The sequence below is a fragment of the Haliotis rubra genome, unplaced genomic scaffold (genome assembly GCF_003918875.1).
Source record: "Haliotis rubra isolate DU_JTF1 unplaced genomic scaffold, ASM391887v1 Scf114, whole genome shotgun sequence".
Taxonomy (NCBI): Eukaryota; Metazoa; Mollusca; class Gastropoda; order Lepetellida; family Haliotidae; genus Haliotis; species Haliotis rubra.
Window position 1 is genome coordinate 2,081,906 of NW_025765048.1, and position 22,851 is coordinate 2,104,756.

General features: G+C 39.8%; 1 protein-coding gene across 4 annotated transcripts in view; it reads right to left on the reverse strand.

The window, feature by feature from the left end:
* Positions 1-283: 283 nt before the first annotated feature.
* LOC124253088 (probable ATP-dependent RNA helicase DHX58) overlaps positions 284-22,851 on the reverse strand; it is a 54,474-nt gene continuing 31,906 nt past the window's right edge. For all 4 annotated transcript variants that reach the window (XM_046686814.1, XM_046686827.1, XM_046686822.1 and 1 more), the window contains exons 9-17: positions 19,594-19,688; positions 18,135-18,386; positions 17,740-17,902; positions 16,270-16,365; positions 12,859-13,061; positions 5,805-5,943; positions 5,032-5,298; positions 3,847-4,014; positions 284-1,424 (exon numbers count right to left, since the gene is read on the reverse strand). In XM_046686814.1, the coding sequence (XP_046542770.1) occupies positions 778-1,424; positions 3,847-4,014; positions 5,032-5,298; positions 5,805-5,943; positions 12,859-13,061; positions 16,270-16,365; positions 17,740-17,902; positions 18,135-18,386; positions 19,594-19,688 (2,030 nt within the window). In that variant the 3' untranslated portion in view covers positions 284-777. The remainder of the gene's footprint in view (positions 1,425-3,846; positions 4,015-5,031; positions 5,299-5,804; positions 5,944-12,858; positions 13,062-16,269; positions 16,366-17,739; positions 17,903-18,134; positions 18,387-19,593; positions 19,689-22,851) is intronic.

Consider the following 22,851-nt stretch of genomic DNA (forward strand, 5'->3'; position numbering starts at 1 on the left):
ACCTACGTTCTGGGCGTCCCCGAGTTACGACGCCAAGACAGGACAGATGGATTCGGGTGACTCATCTCGGACACAGGTTCCAGACGGCATTGACCACGCCCCAAACCATTCCCCAGGCCGTCAATGCTCATTTGGTAGCCTCTATGCCTCTATGCGTCGTCGATGCACTGCTCTGCTTCACGCGCATGATGGCCATACCCGTTATTGACTTTGTGACTTCGTCGTGTGACCTCCTACTCAACTGAATTTCTGACATCATCGTTACGGATATTGTTCATGTTCTTTTCACATGTTGTTGAGGCCCGATACTTCAGCTTATAAAGTGTCTACTTCGTCGTTTCTGTGTTGTATTCCAATTCTGAAGAAATTTTCGGTGTGCACAGTTTCTTTATGAGGCTAGTATATATACCGCATTCCTTACTGCATTTCAACCAGGACTTGCTGGAATTCTCGTATTTGATTGGATAATCGGAAGTTTCAAATCACAATAAGACTTATCACAAAAGAACCAACTATTAAGAAGAAAGTACTTCATTTTGAGTTTGTATAAATCAAAGGTTCGGTTGGAACATATTTCTGAAAAAGTATTTACTAATCAAAATAATATGTAATACTACTTAAATGATATACACGCATGGTATTGATTTAGTCAATCAATCCAAATGTGTTAAATCGATGTTTCATTGCAAAGGTCACTGCAGGACTTAAACATCCTTAATCCGCATCTTCCATCTGTCTAGAGAGAATATTTCAATATACAAACAGATCAAGTTCTTTCTACCCCTCTTCCTCCTCATCAGATCTGCAATCATCGCCAGGTCCAAAACGTGTCTTGAAATCCTCTGTGGATATATTCCTGATGGTGTAAGGGAGCTCGAACCATTTCTTGTAGTACTTGGGTTGATTCGTTTCTTCATCAACAACGATGAAGTGCTTGATCCCCAGTGAGTGGAACGAGACCTGCTGGTAAAGAAACATGACCCCCCACTCCCTTCGGCACACCTTACACTGCATTCTCCCTGTCATAGTTATTCCATCAAAAGGTTTTTTGGGCTCTCCGAATTGTCTGACCTCAATACGTCCTTCAAACTCTCTGTCAATGACGACATGTTGGTTATCATTAATGACCCTCAGATCTTTGCTATGGGCACAAAAACTTTTACAGCTTCCACATTTCAGTATAAATCTTTTTTGAAGCTTTTGTTGAAGTTGATGTTGCTGGACAACTTCCTTTGTAGCCTCTTTAAGCAGGATCTCTTCCTGTTGTTTGCTGATTCTGCGTTGGATGCGATCAAATGGCATTTTTAGGATTTCCCTGACAGCTCTTTCCATCATGGCAGCACGGGCAAGATTGAGCGTTTCTTTCTGCTGTGTCTTGTCGCAGCCCAACAGAACAGAGGTGCCTCCAGCTTTCCTGCTTCTTCCTAAACAGAGTGTCCAGACATCATTGTGCTCAAGCAACACTGGTGTATCAGAGAATGGCTACTTCTACAAAGGATACAAATCTACAGTAGTTGTGTGACAGATGCTCACTTACTAGGTGAACATGTCCTTAGGGAATTTAAGCAGAAGGGAATACATGTTAGAATTGGTCCCAAGCAACCTGTTGGTCTGTGTTTTGGGATTCTAGGTTAGAACTGTTCCCTAACAACCCTCTCCCTTTTAACGTTGATGTGTACAAACGGCTATGACACGAATTATGCTATAAATTCACAATGAAACAGAGAAACAAAGATTCTGATTGGTTAGTGAAAGAGCATCAAATCACAAACATAGGGGCTTGCATTCTCCAGTGGAAGAGGTAGACTGAGGTAAGCATCTAGATAAGCCTGTAAATTTAAGTACTATTATCAATGATAATAATTCTTAAAATATTCTCTCTAATATTGATTTGCCTTTTCCCCTGAAACTTGTTTCTGATCCACAGGTTTAATTGAATTAAATTTTTAATAATCCATTAAGCATGAGGAACTTTGTAGTTTTTCCTAGGGTACTTTTTGTGAAAAGTACTCTAAGACTCTACCAGGCCTTAACCTCAAGGTAAAATTTTAAGAATTATTATCATCGTTGATACTTCAAAATTCTCATGAATACGTCCCTTTAACACTTGGTGGACTCATACTATCCCGTATTCTCATGAATACGTCCCTCTAACACTTGGTGGACCCATACTACCCCGTACTTGGTTAGGGAGACCACCATACTGCTCACAAGTCTAGATCTTTAATGATGAGACAAATAGACCTGTCTTCGGTTGTTGTGACAACACTCGAGAACGTCTCTTGTGGCTGTACTTAATGATTTGCTGGACTATGATATAATTCTTGGTCAGTGATATCCCAGATGATGGCACAGTGAGTTCTGATGATGTCACTGATGACATCACTTCCACTAACGGTACCTTTGATGATGACATCACTTCCGCTCCGTATCTCGTCCACCAGGAAGACCAAGTGTTATCCCTCATTAGATATGACACACCTTTCAGTCGCAGTCTACCGCTTGAGGTGTTAGACTCAACCATGTGCAACAGAAGAGGTTTTCCAGGGCCACAACAATCAACCCTGGATTCACCCTCAGTGATGATTGTTTTCTTCTGTTCTCCCCGGGTTCGAATCCCCACATGGGTACAATGTGTGAAGCCCATTTCTGGTGTCCCCCGCCGTGATGTTGCTTGAATATTGCTAAAAGCGGCGTAAAACCAAACTCAGTCAGTCAGTCAGTTCTTCTGTTCTCAGGCATCTCTTCTCAAAAGACTGGGCAAAACAACTGTGAACCCTCTCGTGTAATCCTTGCAAGTCTTGGGTCAACTCAGGTAAAAGGTGGTAAACTGTGCTAAAGGTGTTCAACGAAGGCCACTGTCAAGCTGACATGATCTGTTCCACGAGGCTAAGGATGATGCAATGGTTTGGATCTCATTTGGCCGGAGTGACCCATAGGATGGAAAACGTAATAGTTTTCTTGATCCATGATGCCACTTGTACATTTGGTTAAATCTATGTCGGACTGATCCTGGCATGATAACCATAGCCTGCGACATCCTCAGTAAAAAGCCTCTGTCTTGTCAAGATACCACTGAAGGTCTTACGAGGCATAAGCATCTGCCCGATAAACCCTTGTCCAGTGTAGGAGGGATAATAAACACACATAATAGAGGTCCCAAGGCAGACTTCTGATTCTTGGCAAGGAACTCAGGTATGCTCTGATCAAGATTCTAGACCGACCTGAAATGGACCTGACATTCAGAGCATTTAGCTGTGACACCCTTGAGGCTGTAGTCAGGGCCATGAGGAATACAGTCTTCCAAGCAAGATGAGATAATGTTGCTTTGTCCATGGGTTCGAATTGATGTGTAAAAGCACTGATAAAACAACTGAAACATCCCGCTTTGTAGTTATTCACTGGTTAGGAATATCCTCCACTTCAGAAGAGCGTGGCACGTTAAGGATAAAGGTATTTCCCAATAAGTATTCCTTGCTTTTGAGGACTGATGCCGGTGTTAACCGATAGTCTGCAATAGTCCCACGCAAGTCGATTCTAAGATGTATTAGAAATTCCACAATCATCGGTATAGTTATAGGTCCATTGACAGTGAAATGAGGAAGAGATATACTTAGTTTTACTCATCGTATTAACAAATCACAAATTTTAACACCTAGGACATTTTGAAAACAATATAACAGAGAACAAGTTAACACATGTGCTCATGTGCACCACAGGCAAAATTATTAAGTTTCCTTTGCTTATCACGGAGAAGCTTATTTCAGAGAAAAAAGGCAAATCAAGTGTTAGAGGGCGTATTCGTGAGAATGATATCAATCTATTCTTAGTTTATTCCTGTCTCACCTCGGGTCTGGAGAGTTGTGATTTCATTGCCAACATGGTTGTACTTCAGGACAATGTTGCATTCTGGGATATCCAGTCCTTCCTCTGCCACTGATGTGGCGACAATCAACTTGACTTGACCACTCTTGAACTTGGCAATCACTTTGTCTTGTTCATTCTGTGTCATTCCTGCAGAAAGTAAATGTCTTCAATGAGAAATATACGGTCCAATAATTGTGATTTTTGTTAATTCATAATCTTGTGTGTATTTACCAACTGAAAATGAATTTTAGGTAGGCTTTTCTCCACACATTGTATGACCTTGACATAAAATCATTGAGGGGCATGGGTGTCCCAGGTTTGAGTAACCAATCATTGAGGGGCATGGGTGTTCCAGGTTTGAGTAACCAATCATTGAGGGGCATGGGTGTTCCAGGTTTGAGCAACCAATCATTGAGGGGCATGGGTGTTCCAGGTTCGAGCAACCAATCATTGAGGGGCATGGGTGTTCCAGGTTCGAGCAACCAATCATTGAAGGGCATGGAGGTTCCAGGTTTGAGTAACCAATCATTGCGGGGCATGGGTGTTCCAGGTTTGAGTAACCAATCATTGCGGGGCATGGGTGTTCCAGGTTTGAGTAACCAATCATTGAGGGGCATGCGTGTTCCAGGTTTGAGTAACCAATCATTGAGGAGTATGGGTGTTCCAGGTTTGAGTAACCAATCATTGAGGGGCATGGGTGTTCCAGGTTTGAGCAACCAATCATTGAAGGGCATGGGTGTTCCAGGTTCGAGCAACCAATCATTGAGGGGCATGGGTGTTCCAGGTTCGAGCAACCAATCATTGAAGGGCATGGAGGTTCCAGGTTTGAGTAACCAATCATTGCGGGGCATGGGTGTTCCAGGTTTGAGTAACCAATCATTGCGGGGCATGGGTGTTCCAGGTTTGAGTAACCAATCATTGAGGGGCATGGGTGTTCCAGGTTTGAGTAACCAATCATTGAGGGGCATGGGTGTTCCAGGTTTGAGTAACAGATCACTGAGGGAGTATCGGCAGCATAAGATGTGGACATGCTGATAAGTGAATGTTGTAAGCATGGTTCAAGACCACTGTAGCCACCTGTACACACAACGACTCATGGTCACTATGTCTTCAATGACAAAGCAGATTACTCTTTCCCACTTAAACATATTTGACATATTTTACCTCCTTCCTCCTCGTTTGCTCCAGCTCCAGTGAAGGCCATGGCTTTAAGATCTTTCAGCTGGGGGTCAATCCTTTCGTCTTCATTGAGCCAGTTGGTCAGAGCGTAGCAGGTGGCCCGGGTTCTCACAAATATGATGGCTCTGGAGTCACTGCCTTTTGCCTCCAGCAGATCTGTCAGTGTTTTGGCTAACACTTTCAAATTGGGGTTGTCAAACTTGGGGTCATCTTTCCTTTTTTGTTCATAACGGATCAGTTTCTTTTTCAAACCTTCAACATAAAGATATGATTTCCAGGTGTTATTAGCACATACTGCATCATGGCACTTTGTTGATGATGCAGTACTTGGGTAAAGCTGGAAGAATGTAGTTTAGGTTCGATATGAGGAAGGAAAACAGAGTGGTTTGCTTATGGCATACGTTTATCTGGCTTGGAGAGAAACTCTTACATAACCAAGCTGACTAACGGTTCTTAGAAACAGGTAAAATTATCATGTATAGTTGACAACGAAAATGACTTGTTTTTAGTGTGACTGCAATCATAATTACAGGATTTATGGCAATGTTGTAATAGAAAATGTATTTTTAGAATGAAGATGATGATGACTGTTGTCCAGTGATGATAATAATTTAGAGTTAAGAAGTAAGAACAACAACAACAACTATAGGATTTAGTTGTGGGAAACATGCTGTTCTTCAGATATGCTCCTTGTTCTTGTGTTTACATTCTGACTAAGCCTGCACCAACATGGTTCATCCTTCAGATTTTGTCCTCACTTGTGAAAATCTTGGACAGTTCCTCGTCTGTCCTGCTTTCATTCTGCCTCGGCTCCATGATATTGAGCTCCTTCTGCAGGTAGTCCACTACATCATAGATCCGAACATACTCATGGATTTCCAACGCTGCATTGTATTTCTTGGACACAAAACAAGTCATAGTAACATACAAGTGAGGGATTTGGGCGACAGGAAGGTCCTGCAGCCATTACAGCAGACCAACCTGGGAACCAGGTGTATGCATCCTTGCTGTAGGATTTAAACAAATTTTATTCATTATGAGTAATGGAAAGGATTGGCAAACAAGCAAAAGGCATATCTTTATGCCGCTCCAATACAGCAGCATTGATTATGTACATATGTATAACATTTCAACAGTAAATAATTAAGTGACATTGAATGTGATCAACGAAATGAATTCATTTACAGTAGGTTTACAGTTATGTATTACATTGTGTTTCAGTACATTACTTCTTAAAACTTAAATCGACAAGATTTTTCAATAAAACAATGAACAGATTTATCAATTTGTAAATTTTCAATTTCCGATGCTTGAATATTTCCATATAGAACCGATTTGAGATTGTATCCATTTCTATAAAAATGCATATCATTTCTTTAATTATCGTAATTTGGACACATTAAGTGTATAGAATAGTGTAAATTATCTTCACAAAATGCACCACAAGAACAAGATGGGTCATTAGATATATAACGATTAACTTTGTACGAGTTTAGATCACTACATCCTAATCGAAGTCTAAAGTGCATAATATGACAGAATCTGCTTCCAAAATTTGGATCATAGGCAAATTTAATACCTGGATTGTGTGAAATTTTATCTGTGAAAGATTTAGGAGATTGGATTTGTTTAATATCATCTGGTAAAAGGTTCCACAGTTCTACAGTGCTTGGTAAGAAAGAGTTAATGTAGAAAGTTGTTCTTGAAGGAACGTTTTGTAAATTTGTTGAATTTACCAAATCATAGGAAATATTCGCAGATAAGGGTTTTGGAATCATATTACATAAATAGCTAGGTGCCTTATAGTGTATCATTTTTATGAAAAATGTTTAACATTAGTATGTCTTCTTTCAGCTAGAGGTCGGAGATCAGTTTCTTCATGAAATGTATTATGTGCCGCGTGTTGCCCCATATTTAGATCTCAAAGCATCAAGCAATTTTTTTAACTTGTTTTTATGATTAGTTGTGCAGTTGTCCTATATGTGGCTGCAGTAATCAAACAAGGGTAGTATGAAGGATATATACATGATTTTAAGAGAGTTTCTTGATAAACGATATTTAAAACGTCTCAAGCAGTTTGTCATACTTGCTGTATGTATATCATCCTCGATAATCTCCAGGGCATACGTTCAGATACTACCAGTGGAGGTTATCTCCAGGCTATACGTTCAGATACTACTAGTGGAGATAATCTCCAGGGTATACATTCAGATACTACTAGTGGAGATAATCTCCAGGGTATACGTTCAGATACTACCAGTGGAGGTTATCTCCAGGGCATACGTTCAGATACTACCAGTGGAGGTTATCTCCAGGGTATACGTTCAGATACTACCAGTGGAGGTTATCTCCAGGGCATACGTTCAGATACTACCAGTGGAGGTTATCTCCAGGGTATACGTTCAGATACTACCAGTGGAGGTTATCTCCAGGGTATACGTCCAGATACTACTAGTGGAGATTTATCGGAACGTATACCCTGGAGATTATCGAGGATATATATATATATATATGGGTTTTTTCAGCAGTGTAAAGGATAATGATCAACGTGCACATATAATTTGAATAACACGGTGACAAGATATTCATTTTACATAAGTGATTAGTCTTTCACAAACATCTTCCTTTTACACACTGATTCCTCAATCAGTTTTGCACAATTATTGAGCAGGGTAGGATTGTCATTGGTTTGAGAACAGTAGTACAGTAGGAGGTATCTTTGATTAACTAATTCAAATTAGACGAAATTATGCTAACTCCTAACGAGGTTCTAGACATGCTAAACTCTGTTAACACATCCAAAGCATCGGGGCCCAGATGGAATTAGTAACAAATTTATTAACGCTACGGCTATCTGTTTAAACATGCCCCTTACAAAAACAAAAAAAATTTTAATTTATCATTACAGGAATCAGTATTTCCTTCCTTCTGGAAGCATGCATGGGTTACTCCCCCGTTCAAGAAAGGTGATAAACACGCTTATTCCAATTATAGACCGGTAGTTCTAACGAGCTGCTTATTAAAGGTTTTTGAACGCTGTGTTTTTAAACATGTCTACAATTACCTTAGAGATAACTATATCATTACTACTTTTCAGTCAGGCTTTATCCGGGTGACTCAACTTCGACCTATTTGTACGATTTCATAGCAAAAGCACTTGATACTGGCAAAGAAGTAAAAGCTGTTTTCCTTGACATTAGCAAAGCATTCGATAAAGTTTAGCATGAAGGTCTGATTTATAAACTAAAAAAAAAATAGGCATTTCTGGCTCTTTACGAAAATGGTTCAAGAGTTATTTGCTAGATAGAAAACAACAAGTTGTAATAAATGGATTTCGATCTAATTTCCTCAGTGCTAATGCAGGTGTACCACAAGGCTCCGTTTTGGGCCCACTATAATTCCTGAGATACATTAACGACTTAGTGGCTAACATTGATAGTAACATCCGTTTATTCGCTGATGACACATCCCCTTATGTTATTGTTGGTAACTGTGATGTTACTGCTACGTACCTCAATAATGACTTAGAAAAAATTGTATTTGGGCTAGAGATTGGAATTCAATCCTAACAAAACTGAAAGCATATTGTTTTCACGTAAACAACAACCCACTAGACTTCCTGGTCTTCACATGAATATTAAAGTAGTTTCTCATCATAAACATCTTGGTTACACATTGCAAAGTAACTGTAATTGGCATGAGCACATTAGTGACACAATCAACAAAGTATCCCGATGATCAACTGCTTGAGGCCCTTGAAATATAGATTATCACGTAAGAGCCTTGACACTATTTACAAACAATTTATTCTTCCTCTCTTTGACTACTGTTCTCACATCTGGGACAATTGCAGTGAAGAACAAAGCCACTCCCTTGAAAAGTTACACCTAGATGCGCTACGTACAAGATGTGGTGCTGTACGCGGCACCAGTCATGAGAAATTATATTCTGAAACCAGTTTTTACCCTTTGGATGAAAGAAGATCTATTCGACACCTAAAACTGATGAACAAAATTGTAAATAATGAAACTTCGACTTACTTGCAAAACTTAATCCGTCTAAATCACAAAATAGTAACCGCACTCTAAGAAATTCGGGACAAATTCGCAATATCTATTGCAGATCTACCCTCTATGCTACATCCTTTATACCAGATGTAATCAGACAATGGAACGATCTGCCACAATCAACAAGCTCTATTAAAAATCACTCTAATTTCAAACGTTTTCTATCTACTCGTAAAGGTGCCTCGTTCTTCTTTGATATGAATATTGGTAATAGACAGTGTCAAGTAATCCATGCACGCCTCAGGCTCGGGTGTAGTGATTTAGATTCTCATAAGTTCAATAGACACATCTTTTCAAACCGGACCTGCTCTTGCGGTCACCCGAGAGAAGATAATATTCACTACTTCTTTACCTGTCCGTTGTATAATGACTTACGTATTTCAATGTACTTTTATTAACATGGATACGACATACATTCGGTATTATATGGTAATTGTAATGTAGACTCTGAAACTAACAAAGCGTTGATCTCCTCTGTTCACCATTTCATCCAATTTTCAAAAAGATTTAACATGACTTGAGAAATTACTAATAAAGTTCTACAATTAAATACCATATTTTACTGAACGAGCAAACGTGTGGTACCAATACATTCTATTATTTTATTGGCAATTGTTTTTCTGTAATTAGCTTCCGTAAATATGTACATGTTCGGGAGAGGCATTTATATAAGCCCACTGAGCTTGTTTGCCAATACCCTTTTCTTTCTCTTGAAATAAAATATGTTTAAAACAAGGTATCTTTGATGGACTTACGGTAGGCAGGACATTCAAGATACAAATGGTATTCATTATTGACTAAAAACATTCTTTCTTCTTGGGGTATTTGTTCCCATCTTTGAGATAGTTCAGGTGCTCTTAACAAAAACAGCTATTCTCTGGTCGTAATGGCAAACAAGTAATATTCGGTTTGATAGGCATTTCAGACGTTCAGTGGTTAAAAGGAAGGTAAGATACGTTATTGAGCCAACTATTGGCTTCCTTCTACTATTGTTACAACTTCAATCACCAATATCCATTGTTGTTCCTGTTAATCAGTTTCATGTATGACTTTGTTAATCTGTTTAAGATGTATATGAATATGTTATTGCTGTAGTACGTCACTCTTGCTTCTCAATGGTATAAGAATCGAAACCAAAATGACGTATCATGATGTTATAAAGTTGTGACAACAATAAAGTGTACTACCTTTGTAAGGTAATATTCTCTAGTTTAATAATGATTTGAATTTTATCTGTTGGTTCGTTTAAGGTATCTGTTGGTTTGTTTCGGGTATCTGTTGGTTTGTTTCGGATATCTGTTGGTTTGTTTCGGGTATCGGTTGGTTTGTTTAGGGTATCTGTTGGTTTGTTTCGGGTATCTGTTGATTTCCTTAAGGTATTTGTTTTGTTTGTTTAGGGTCTCCGTTGGTTTGTTTAGGGTATTTGTTGGTTTGTGCAAAATATCCGTTGGTTTGCTTACGGTGTCTGTTGGTTGTGTAAAGTTTCCGTTGGTTTGTTTAGGGTAATTGTTGGTTTGTTCAAAGTATCCGTTGGTTTGTTTAGGGTCTCTGTTGGTTTGTGTAAAGTATCCGTTGGTTTGTTTAGGGTATTTGTTGCTTTGTGTAAAGTATCCGTTGGTTTGTTTAGGGTCTCTGTTGGTTTGTGCAAAGTATCCGTTGGTTTGTTTATGGTATTTGTTGGTTTGTTTTGGGTATCTGTTGGTTTGTGTAAAGTTTCCGTTGGTTTGTTTAGGGTCTCTGTTGGTTTTTGTAAAGTTTCGGTTGGTTTGTTTAGGGTATTTGTTGGTTTGTGTAAAGTATCCGTTGGTTTGTTTAGGGTATTTGTTGGTTTGTTTAGGGTATTTGTTGGTTTGTTTAGGGTATCTGTTGGTTTGTTTAGGGTATCTGTTGGTTTGTGTAAAGTTTCCGTTGGTTTGCTTATGCTATTTGTTGGTTTGTGTAAAGTATCCGTTGGTTTGTTTAGGGTATTTGTTGGTTTGTTTTGGGTATCTGTTGGTTTGTGTAAAGTTTCCGTTGGTTTGTTGATGGTATTTGTTGGTCTGTTTAGGGTCTCTGTTGGTTTGTGTAAAGTTTCCGTTGGTTTGTTTAGGGTCTCTGTTGGTTTGTGTAAAGTATCCGTTGGTTTGCTTATGCTATTTGTTTGTTTGTGTAAAGTATCCGTTGGTTTGTTTATGGTATTTGTTGGTTTGTGTAAAGTATCCGTTGGTTTGCTTATGCTATTTGTTGGTTTGTGTAAAGTATCCGTTGGTTTGTTTAGGGTATTTGTTGGTTTGTTTAGGGTATCTGTTGGTTTGTGTAAAGTTTCCGTTGGTTTGTTTATGGTATTTGTTGGTCTGTTTAGGGTCTCTGTTGGTTTGTGTAAAGTTTCCGTTGGTTTGTTTATGGTCTCTGTTTGTTTGTGTAAAGTATCCGTTGGTTTGTTTAGGGTATTTGTTGGTTTGTGTAAAGTATCCGTTGGTTTGTTTAGGGTATTTGTTGGTTTGTTTAGGGTATTTGTTGGTTTGTGTAAAGTTTCCGTTGGTTTGTTTATGGTATTTGTTGGTTTGTTTAGGGCCTCTGTTGGTTTGTGTAAAGTTTCCGTTGGTTTGTTTAGGGTCTCTGTTGGTTTGTGTAAAGTATCCGTTGGTTTGTTTAGGGTATTTGGATTGTTTGTTTAGGGTATCTGTTGGTTTGTTTATGGTATTTGTTGGTTTGCTTATGCTATTTGTTGGTTTGTGTAAAGTTTCCGTTGGTTTGTTTAGGGTATTTGATGGTTTGTTTAGGGTCTCTGTTGGTTTGTGTAAAGTTTCCGTTGGTTTGTTTAGGGTATTTGTTGGTTTGTGTAAAGTATCCGTTGGTTTGTTTATGCTATTTGTTGGTTTGTGTAAAGTATCCGTTGGTTTCTTTAGGGTATTTGTTGGTTTGTTTAGGGTATTTGTTGGTTTGTTTAGGGTATCTGTTGGTTTGTGTAAAGTTTCCGTTGGTTTGTTGATGGTATTTGTTGGTCTGTTTAGGGTCTCTGTTGGTTTGTGTAAAGTTTCCGTTGGTTTGTTTAGGGTCTCTGTTGGTTTGTGTAAAGTATCCGTTGGTTTGTTTAGGGTATTTGTTGGTCTGTTTAGGGTCTCTGTTGGTTTGTGTAAAGTATCCGTTGGTTTGTTTAGGGTATCTGTTGGTTTGTGTAAAGTATCCGTTGGTTTGTTTAGGGTATTTGTTGGTCTGTTTAGGGTCTCTGTTTGTTTGTGTAAAGTATCCGTTGGTTTGTTTAGGGTATCTGTTGGTTTGTGTAAAGTATCCGTTGGTTTGTTTAGGGTATTTGTTGGTTTGTTTAGGGTCTCTGTTGGTTTGTGTAAAGTATCCGTTGGTTTGTTTATGTTATTTGGATTGTTTGTTTAAGGTATCTGTTGTTTTTTAAGGTATTTGTTGGTTTGTGTAAAATACCCGTTGGTTTGTTTAGGGTACCTGGTCGTTTGTTTAAGGTATCTGTTGTATTTTTAGGGTTTTAGGTGGTTTGTGTAAAGTATCTGTTGGTTTGTTATGGTGTCTGTTGGTTTGTAGTCTCAATAATTTACACCAATATCATATACTTCAACACACAAAGTATGGCATCAACAAAACATCATAGCTACGTTAGAAACATGTCTTCCAGCACAGAATTAAATTTGGAATTTTTCGATGATTGGTCTTGATATAATTGGTTTTATTTGTATATTTTAGTTATTTTATTATTTCATTCACTCATGAACCAAGTATTTCTTTAGCTACTTACAAACAGCTGATCGGCCATTTCAAATATGCCCCTTGCCATCTCAGTTTTTCTAGGCTCTATGTCCCTGTCGTGGCTGCTGTATGTTCCCGTCTGGACCAATCTGGCCTCATTCCTCAGCTGGACAGCCCACTGACCGTATGACTGGCTATTGCGTTTAGTGGGGCGCTTCATTAGCAAGTTGTCAATTTTTCTGTTATTCAGATCTAATAAAACCAAATTACAATAAAGTGAATAATGGAAACATTATTGTCATCATAATACTCATGTCACTTTAACAATGAGACAAAAAGGGATCAAGTGCAGAATGTTATCCTGGAGAAAAAATGAATGTCCCCTGCATTTGGTTCTGAAATACACACCTCCATTATCTCGTCATAATCCCATGCATGTTGTCCCACTAGGCATGAGGTCACAGTATATGAGGAGGTCCAATGTACACACGGGTTATAAATTGAAATACATAATTCATTGGGTTTCCTTCTATACACACTGTACATTATTTGAAAACAAGAGCAGCCCCCTCAATGCCAATTCCAGAAGTTCCCAGAAACACCACTCCTTTGATCGGGGAGAACGGTCACAACACAACCTCAAATAGATTGAAGTAACCTGACCCCCATAATGACTAACCTATATTCAGTTCCAGGCTAAAGATATTACTTGTCTTGAAAAACCGTGATTGCCAAAGGGACTAATCCAAGCATTACAGGATTCTGTCACAGGAGAATATATCTCAGACATACACTGTGAGACTGGTAAAAAGAATTGGTCTCTGGTTTCGACAGAGCTTCATTGAAAAAAAATAAAAAAAGAAAGACAAAACATAATGGAAAGACTTCATTGTGCAAACCAAGTAATCTATACTCATGCCAATAGTGGTTGTCACCCCCCTCCCCACCGCAACCCCACACACATCTCACACCCCCACCCAACACCCCCTCTCCAATTAAAAAATTTGAAGGGGGTGACAACCATTATTGGCATGAGTATATTTAATATCCAAACAGCTGACCAGCAGATGGCAGTGTTGGTCAACAGATGGCAGGGTTGGTCAACAGATGGCAGGGTTGGTCAACAGATGGCAGTGTTGGTCAACTGATGGCAGGGTTGGTCAACAGATGGCAGTGTTGGTCAACTGATGGCAGTGTTGGTCAACAGATGGCAGGGTTGGTCAACTGATGGCAGTGTTGGTCAACAGATGGCAGGGTTGGTCAACAGATGGCAGTGTTGGTCAACTGATGGCAGTGTTGGTCAACAGATGGCAGTGTTGGTCAACAGATGGCAGGGTTGGTCAACTACTGGCAGTGTTGGTCGCTACTGGCAGTGTTTGTCACTACTGGCAGTGTTGGTCAACAGATGGCAGGGTTGGTCAACAGATGGCAGTGTTGGTCAACAGATGGCAGGGTTGGTCAACTGAAGGCAGGGTTGGTCAACTACTGGCAGTGTTTGTCAACAGATGGCAGTGTTGGTCAACTGAAGGCAGTGTTGGTCAACTACTGGCAGTGTTTGTCACTACTGGCAGTGTTGGTCAACAGATGGCAGGGTTGGTCAACTGAAGGCAGTGTTGGTCAACTACTGGCAGTGTTTGTCACTACTGGCAGTGTTGGTCAACAGATGGCAGGGTTGGTCAACTGAAGGCAGTGTTGGTCAACTACTGGCAGTGTTGGTCAACTACTGGCAGTGTTTGTCACTACTGGCAGTGTTGGTCAACAGATGGCAGTGTTGGTCAACAGGTGGCAGTGTTGGTCAACAGATGGCAGGGTTGGTCAACAGATGGCAGTGTTGGTCAACTACTGGCAGTGTTGGTCGCTACTGGCAGTGTTGGTCGCTACTGGCAGTGTTGGTCAACAGATGGCAGGGTTGGTCAACAGATGGCAGGGTTGGTCAACAGATGGCAGTGTTGGTCAACTGATGGCAGTGTTGGTCAACAGATGGCAGTGTTGGTCAACAGATGGCAGTGTTGGTCAACTACTGGCAGTGTTGGTCGCTACTGGCAGTGTTGGTCGCTACTGGCAGTGTTGGTCGCTACTGGCAGTGTTGGTCAACAGATGGCAGGGTTGGTCAACTGAAGGCAGTGTTGGTCAACTACTGGCAGTGTTGGTCAACTACTGGCAGTGTTTGTCACTACTGGCAGTGTTGGTCAACAGATGGCAGTGTTGGTCAACAGGTGGCAGTGTTGGTCAACAGATGGCACTGTTGGTCAACAGATGGCAGTGTTGGTCAACTACTGGCAGTGTTGGTCGCTACTGGCAGTGTTGGTCGCTACTGGCAGTGTTGGTCAACAGATGGCAGGGTTGGTCAACAGATTGCAGTGTTGGTCAACAGATGGCAGTGTTGGTCAACTACTGGCAGTGTTGGTCGCTACTGGCAGTGTTGGTCGCTACTGGCAGTGTTGGTCAACAGATGGCAGGGTTGGTCAACTACTGGCAGTGTTGGTCAACTACTGGCAGTGTTTGTCAACAGATGGCAGTGTTGGTCAACAGGTGGCAGGGTTGGTCAACTGAAGGCAGGGTTGGTCAACTACTGGCAGTGTTGGTCAACAGATGGCAGTGTTGGTCAACTGAAGGCAGTGTTGGTCAACAGATGGCAGTGTTGGTCAACTACTGGCAGTGTTGGTCAACTACTGGCAGTGTTTGTCAACAGATGGCAGTGTTGGTCAACAGGTGGCAGGGTTGGTCAACTGAAGGCAGGGTTGGTCAACTACTGGCAGTGTTGGTCAACAGATGGCAGTGTTGGTCAACAGATGGCAGTGTTGGTCAACAGATGGCAGTGTTGGTCAACAGATGGCAGTGTTGGTCAACAGATGGCAGTGTTGGTCAACAGATGGCAGGGTTGGTCAACAGATGGCAGGGTTGGTCAACTGAAGGCAGTGTTGGTCAACTACTGGCAGTGTTGGTCAACTACTGGCAGTGTTTGTCAACAGATGGCAGTGTTGGTCAACAGGTGGCAGGGTTGGTCAACAGATGGCAGGGTTGGTCAACTACTGGCAGTGTTGGTCAACTACTGGCAGTGTTGGTCAACAGGTGGCAGTGTTGGTCAACAGATGGCACTGTTGGTCAACAGATGGCAGTGTTGGTCAACTACTGGCAGTGTTGGTCGCTACTGGCAGTGTTGGTCAACAGATGGCAGTGTTGGTCAACAGATGGCAGTGTTGGTCAAGTACTGGCAGTGTTGGTCAACAGATGGCAGTGTTGGTCAACAGATGGCAGTGTTGGTCAACTGATGGCAGTGTTGGTCAACAGATGGCAGTGTTGGTCAACAGACGGCAGTGTTGGGCAACTGATGGCATTGTTGGGCAACTGATTGAAGTGTTGGTCAACAGATGGCAGTGTTGCTCAACTGATGGCAGTGTTTACGTGATACAAGCTTACTGTGTAAACCTACTACATCTCAACTAGATGAGTTACGCACCATTGATGTCAATCAGTTGGTCCTCTATTGTCTTCATTGCATTCTCCAGTTCTTTCCGTGCATGGTCCAGCCTGTTTTCAGTTAACTTAACCTTTTCTATGTGAAAGAGAAAAGTGAAAGACTATATGTATGTATATTTGATCAGATTTGAACATGCGCCTTTTGAGAGAAACATTGTAAAGAGAAGCGACAAAACCCTTTCCACATTCATAAGAAATCTAGTCAATTGTACAGCTATATCATGGGCAAATCATGAATTAATGCAAGGCTACGACTGTTTGACTGCTGATCCGGCAATCATTGCTGCTTTCCTTTTGCTTAATGCTGCGCTCTGTCAGTTTCCAACTACAAGGAATTGGCTTTTAAAGAAATAGTCTGGACAAGACAATCCACTGATCAGTGTTAGAAGCTACCACCCAGTGTCGTCATGAATTGACTCACTATTTCCTATGTCAACCAAGACTGCCACCTTCTCCATTTAGATGTCCCTGACAACCAGCAGTTAATCATTTGGTCTTCACCTGAACCAGTTTTGTCGCCTTTCAAAGTCGTATGACTCACAGTCTGTCCCCAAATAACATCAGCATATAAAGCTAGTTCATCCAAAACAGCTTCCTGCTGAGAGACACTAGACAGTTTACAAGGCATTCAACTGTTTGCGTGACTATCTTAATATTACTTGCCGAGCTATAAGTCACCTTTGGCATTACCATCATTGGTTGTATTAAGATCAGTTTTAGGTGCATTATAGAAATTGACATCAGTTTAAACTATCCAAACTATCCAACATTGTACAGCAATAACTACTTTGATCTTGCACCATCTGCTTTCAGAGCAGATAAGGTCACTTTTACTTATCCCACTGTTACTTATCTTACTTTCACTAATCCTAATGTTACTTATCCCACCATCACTAATCAGATTGTTACTTATCCCACTGTAAATAATCCCACCGTCACAAATCAGATTGTTACTTATCCCACTGTAAATAATCCCACTGTTACTTATCTCACTGTTACTTATCCGATTGTCACTAATCCCACTGTCACTAATCCCACTGTCACTAATCCCACTGTTACTTATCCCACTGTCACTAATCCTATTGTTACTTATCCCACCGTCACTAATCCCACTGTTACTTATCCCACTGTCACTAATCCCACTAATACTTATCCCACTGTCACTTATCCCAACTGTTACTTATCCCACTGTCACTAATCCCATTGTCACTAATCCCACCGTTACTTATCCCACTGTTACTAATCCCACTGTCACTGATACCACTGTTACTTACCCCATTGTTACTGATCCCCCTGTTACTTATCCCACTGTTACTAATCCCACTGTTACTGATCCCACTGTTTCTGATTACACTGTTACTAATCCCACTGTTATTTATCCCACTGTCACTTATCCAATTGTTACTTATTCCACTGTTACTAATCCAATTGATTATCTTGATAGACCTACTTTCATCTGGCACTGGGACCTTTTCTTGGAGTTCATCTATGTGTGCCTGCACAGTGGAGAGATAAGGGGCATCCATGTTGGCACATAGTTTCAGGATATTGTCAATGGCCTCCTCATCAACTGTTGCCTTCTCTACACCCAGTGAAGCTGTCAGGCCTACAATCTGAAAGCAACAGACAGATGATATATTTGAAATCAGCAAACCATATTTATGTTTTATATATTTCACAGTTTTAACCTCTTTTCATCTCTCCCGGAGAGAAAGCGTAGTGGGTTTTTGTTTGGCATCTACAGCCTTGATACTGGTTGAATATTAATAGATGTGGTATGAAAAAGACTCTCACTTTCTTTCTTTCCATAACATGGAGGTCATTAGTGTAAATGATGATAATAACCTGAGGTAGACGTTTTGATTTCTGCTTGCTTTTCTGCTTGAGATATCTGATCATGAGTTTGTTGTATGGCTCCCCTTTCCGTGTGTGATGGCACTCATCCAACACAATAAGGCTGAACACAGACAGCGACTTGATCTTGGCATCCTTCATCTGGTTCTCCAGAATCATCGGTGTCATCACAATGATGTCAATGTCGTCCAGTAACTGGTGGAGGAGCTTGCTTCTCTCATCCTCGCCACTCAACTTTAAAATCTGCAAACCAGAGTGACACATGTACAGAAGCTCACCTTGTTCAATGATATATATCAGTAAAAACCTAGGTTTTGATTCTCACAAAACGAAATAACTCACCTTGTTCAATGATATATATGAGTAAAAACCTATGTTATGATTCTCACAAAACGAAATAACTCACCTTTTTCAATGATATATATCAGTAAAAACCTATGTTATGATTCTGACAGAACGAAATAACTCACCTTGTTCAGTGATATATATCAGTAAAAACCTATGTTATGATTCTCACAGAACGAAATAACTCACCTTTTTCAGTGATATATATCAGTAAAAACCTATGTTATGATTCTCACAGAACGAATTAACTCACCTTGTTCAGTGATATATATCAGTAAAAACCTATGTTTTGATTCTCACAGAACGAAATAACTCACCTTGTTCAGTGATATATATCAGTAAAAACCTATGTTATGATTCTCACAGAACGAAATAACTCACCTTGTTCAGTGATATATATCAGTAAAAACCTATGTTATGATTCTCACAGTACGAAATAACTCACCTTTTTCAATGATATATATGAGTAAAAACCTATGTTATGATTCTGACAGAACGAAATAACTCACCTTGTTCAGTGATATATATCAGTAAAAACCTATGTTATGATTCTCACAGAACGAAATAACTCACCTTTTTCAGTGATATATATCAGTAAAAACCTATGTTATGATTCTCACAGAACGAATTAACTCACCTTGTTCAGTGATATATATCAGTAAAAACCTATGTTTTGATTCTCACAGAACGAAATAACTCACCTTGTTCAGTGATATATATCAGTAAAAACCTATGTTATGATTCTCACAGAACGAAATAACTCACCTTGTTCAGTGATATATATTAGTAAAAACCTATGTTATGATTCTCACAGAACGAAATAACTCACCTTGTTCAGTGATATATATCAGTAAAAACCTATGTTTTGATTTTTGCTGAATGAAACAACTTGGACTACTGATGCATTGAGCCCCTTGATGTTACTCTGTTTAATAACATTAAATGTTTGAACTGTATCGTGTTGTTTAGGATTTGGTAAATGCATAATGAAACAGTGACTGAAAAGAATGTGCTTCACCAGTGAATTCATTAATGCATTGTGTTTCATTGTTCAAACATAAACCTCAGTGCTCTGCTTTAATATTTGATCAAAGATTTTTCTCACCTTGTACTTTTTATCACCAAGGAATTGACAGAAGGTTTTGTACTGTTGAGTAACTAGAGGGACTGTGCGTGCCAGGAACACCACCTTCCTTTTACCTGGAACAGTCGCCAACCAACTGAACAAGAGAACCAAACCAAGATGTGTTCAACACATTTATTAAACAGTTAAGATTAATTGAAAAAATGAATTTGTAAAAAACTAAAATGGGTATTTTAGTATGTTGACATAACACCTCGATACTTCAATAATGAACAAAGACAATCAATATACTTATAATCATGGTTATGTTTGTTCTTATTTTAGTATGTTGACATAACACCTCGATACTTCAATAATGAACAATGACAATCAATATACTTACAATCACGGTTAGGTTTGTTCTTATTTTAGTATGTTGACATAACACCTCGATACTTCAATAATGAACAATGACAATCAATATACTTATTACCATGGTTATGTTTGTTCTTATTTTAGTATGTTGACAAAACACCTCGATACTTCAATAATGAACAAAGACCATCAATATACTTATAATCATGGTTATGTTTGTTCCTATTTTAGTATGTTGACATAACACCTCGATACTTCAATAATGAACAATGACAATCAATATACTTATAATCACGGTTAAGTTTGTTCTTATTTTAGTATGTTGACATAACACCTCGATACTACAATAATGAACAAAGACCATCAATATACTTATTACCATGGTTATGTTTGTTCCTATTTTAGTATGTTGACATAACACCTCGATACTTCAATAATGAACAATGACAATCAATATACTTATAATCATGGTTATGTTTGTTCTTAATTCTCAACATGAACTTTAAAGTACAAACTGAATACTTGTTACACTTAATAGTTTCCTCGTCAGCCAGACAAATATATTTCAACTATATTTAAAGGTGTAAACACATCTATCAACACTTCAACATTGTACATCATAACGTCTTTGAGTGGCAAAGTACATCCTGTACTTCATCTGCATTGTTATCGTTGTCGCGGTTGGTGGTTGTGATCTCAGTGTCTCCATCATGACCAGAAGGTTTTGCTTCCTTTTGAAAAAAGGATTATATATTGCGATCAGCATTTGAACCCCGATAGCAGTTAAAGTATAATGACGTGCAAAAGAAACTTTCTCAAGAAACTTACCAAACCTGACATATTTTGACATAATAGGCGTGTGTATCGTATGAAATAGGAGTTTGTGTTTTGGGAACGAGTGCGACCAATCGCATCAAAAGTCATCTGTTGAAGGGAGATTTACAAAAATTATGTGCTGTGCAACAAAGGCAAAATGCACGTGCGGAAAGGGTATAAAGCCATTGCATACGACAGGTAGGCGTGTGACATTGCAGAAAACCACAAAAGAAATGCCACGTTTACCTTCAGCAGAACGGGAGAGGGCTGTAGGAATGCTACAGTTTGGGGCTACAGCAGGTCAGGTTGCTGCAGCGTATGGTTGCTCCATAGTTAATTACTGGCAGGAACCTTCACCAACGATTCAACCAGACAGGTCAGACATCGGACAGGCCACAGACAGGCAGAACCCTTAAAATTGGCTCTCCTCCACGTCTTTCTAACTTGAAGACTTGGTAACAATTCCTTTAAACACCTTCTTCGGGAAGCCTTTTATAACGAACAGTTACAACACATTACCTTGGAGCCAATTTGTGATATATTGGATATCAAGTGTGCCGGCTTAGAGACTTTGAACAACGGGGAGAGTTCTATGGATATACAACTTCTTTATTTTTAATATGAGTGACGTGTCGGTGCAGCTACTAACACCCTTATAAAGCAAGTCATCACTGGCCATTTCTTGGCTTTGCTTGGGTATGCTGACTATACACAAAGCCCCACGAGCTCTATACAGATGCAAGCACTCCCGGTTTGAGAGCAGTACTGTATCATCACCAGGATGGCAACCTACAGGTCATCGCATTTGCAAGTAGGGGATTGAAATCTTCTGAAAGAAACTACTCTGCACATAAGCTGGAACCTTTACGCTTAAAGTGGTCAATTTCAGAAAATTCTATTTGTTTGGCAATGACTTCAGTGTGATGACATAGACCTTCGTTCTGACTGCAGCTTGACCAGATGTTACTGGACATGAAAGAGACACGGAAGAGCTAAACAAGGATCTATCTGTGATCCATTACAAGTTTCTTGTCACGTTGAAAGTTTAATTCTGTCCACCTCTGACGCTGATAAGAAAGAAGAGATAACTGAAGACAGAATGCCATGAACTCTGAGGATCCAGAAATTGGTATCATCACTGACCATCTCAGAAATAAAACTAAACCAGACAGCACGTGGTTTATTGGGAATCAATATTATGACAACACTGTTGAAAGATTTTCAGCATTTTCATCTAAAAGTGGGTTACTTTATCAAGTCAGATGAAGAAAAATGGAGAAATTAGTCCTTCAAACCAGATGTTGATCGTCCGCCTTGTGAAGTCTCCATGACAATGTTGGACATCCAGGGAGAGACAAAACCTTGGTTCTCAGCAAGGACAGGTTTTATTGGCCTGGAATACAAAAGGATCGAGAAAACCATGCTGAACAATATGTGTCATGTCTGTAAAATACCAACAGTAACAGCCCCACTGGTCAGTATAGAAACCCCACAGCCTCTAGAGCTTGTCTGTATACACTTTCTCACCCTACATCCATTGAGGTGCCGGTAGCAACATGTTCTTACAGTGACTGACCACTTTACCTATTACACCCAGGACTACCCTACAAGGAACATGACGGCCAAAATAACTGCTGAAGTTTTGTTTTAAGTGATTTCATCATACATTACAGAATGTAAACGCATTTACTCGAGCCAACTTTACTGGGAAGCTCCTGCAGGAGTATTGTCAGCTGCCGAGGAATAACAAATCATGGACCATATCCAATGGGAAATGGATTCTGCAAATGTTTGAACATGACTCTCTGCAACATGCTTGAAAATTTCGCAGTAAGAAGTAGGAAGAACTGGAGAGCCCATTTTGGACCAACAGTACATGAATACAACTGTACTCACCATAAATACCCAGGCTTTGCACCATTGTCCTTGATGTATAGACGCAATTCCATTCACGTCTCCCAGTTGACTTGACATGGAATCAAAGTTCATGACCAAAAGCACAAGAGAATTGAAAGATCATTTCATCTATGACATAGCCTCTTCTGCAGCCAAGAAATCCCAAACACGGCCCAAGGGTCTCTATGATCAAAAAGCCGAGAGTTCACCAAA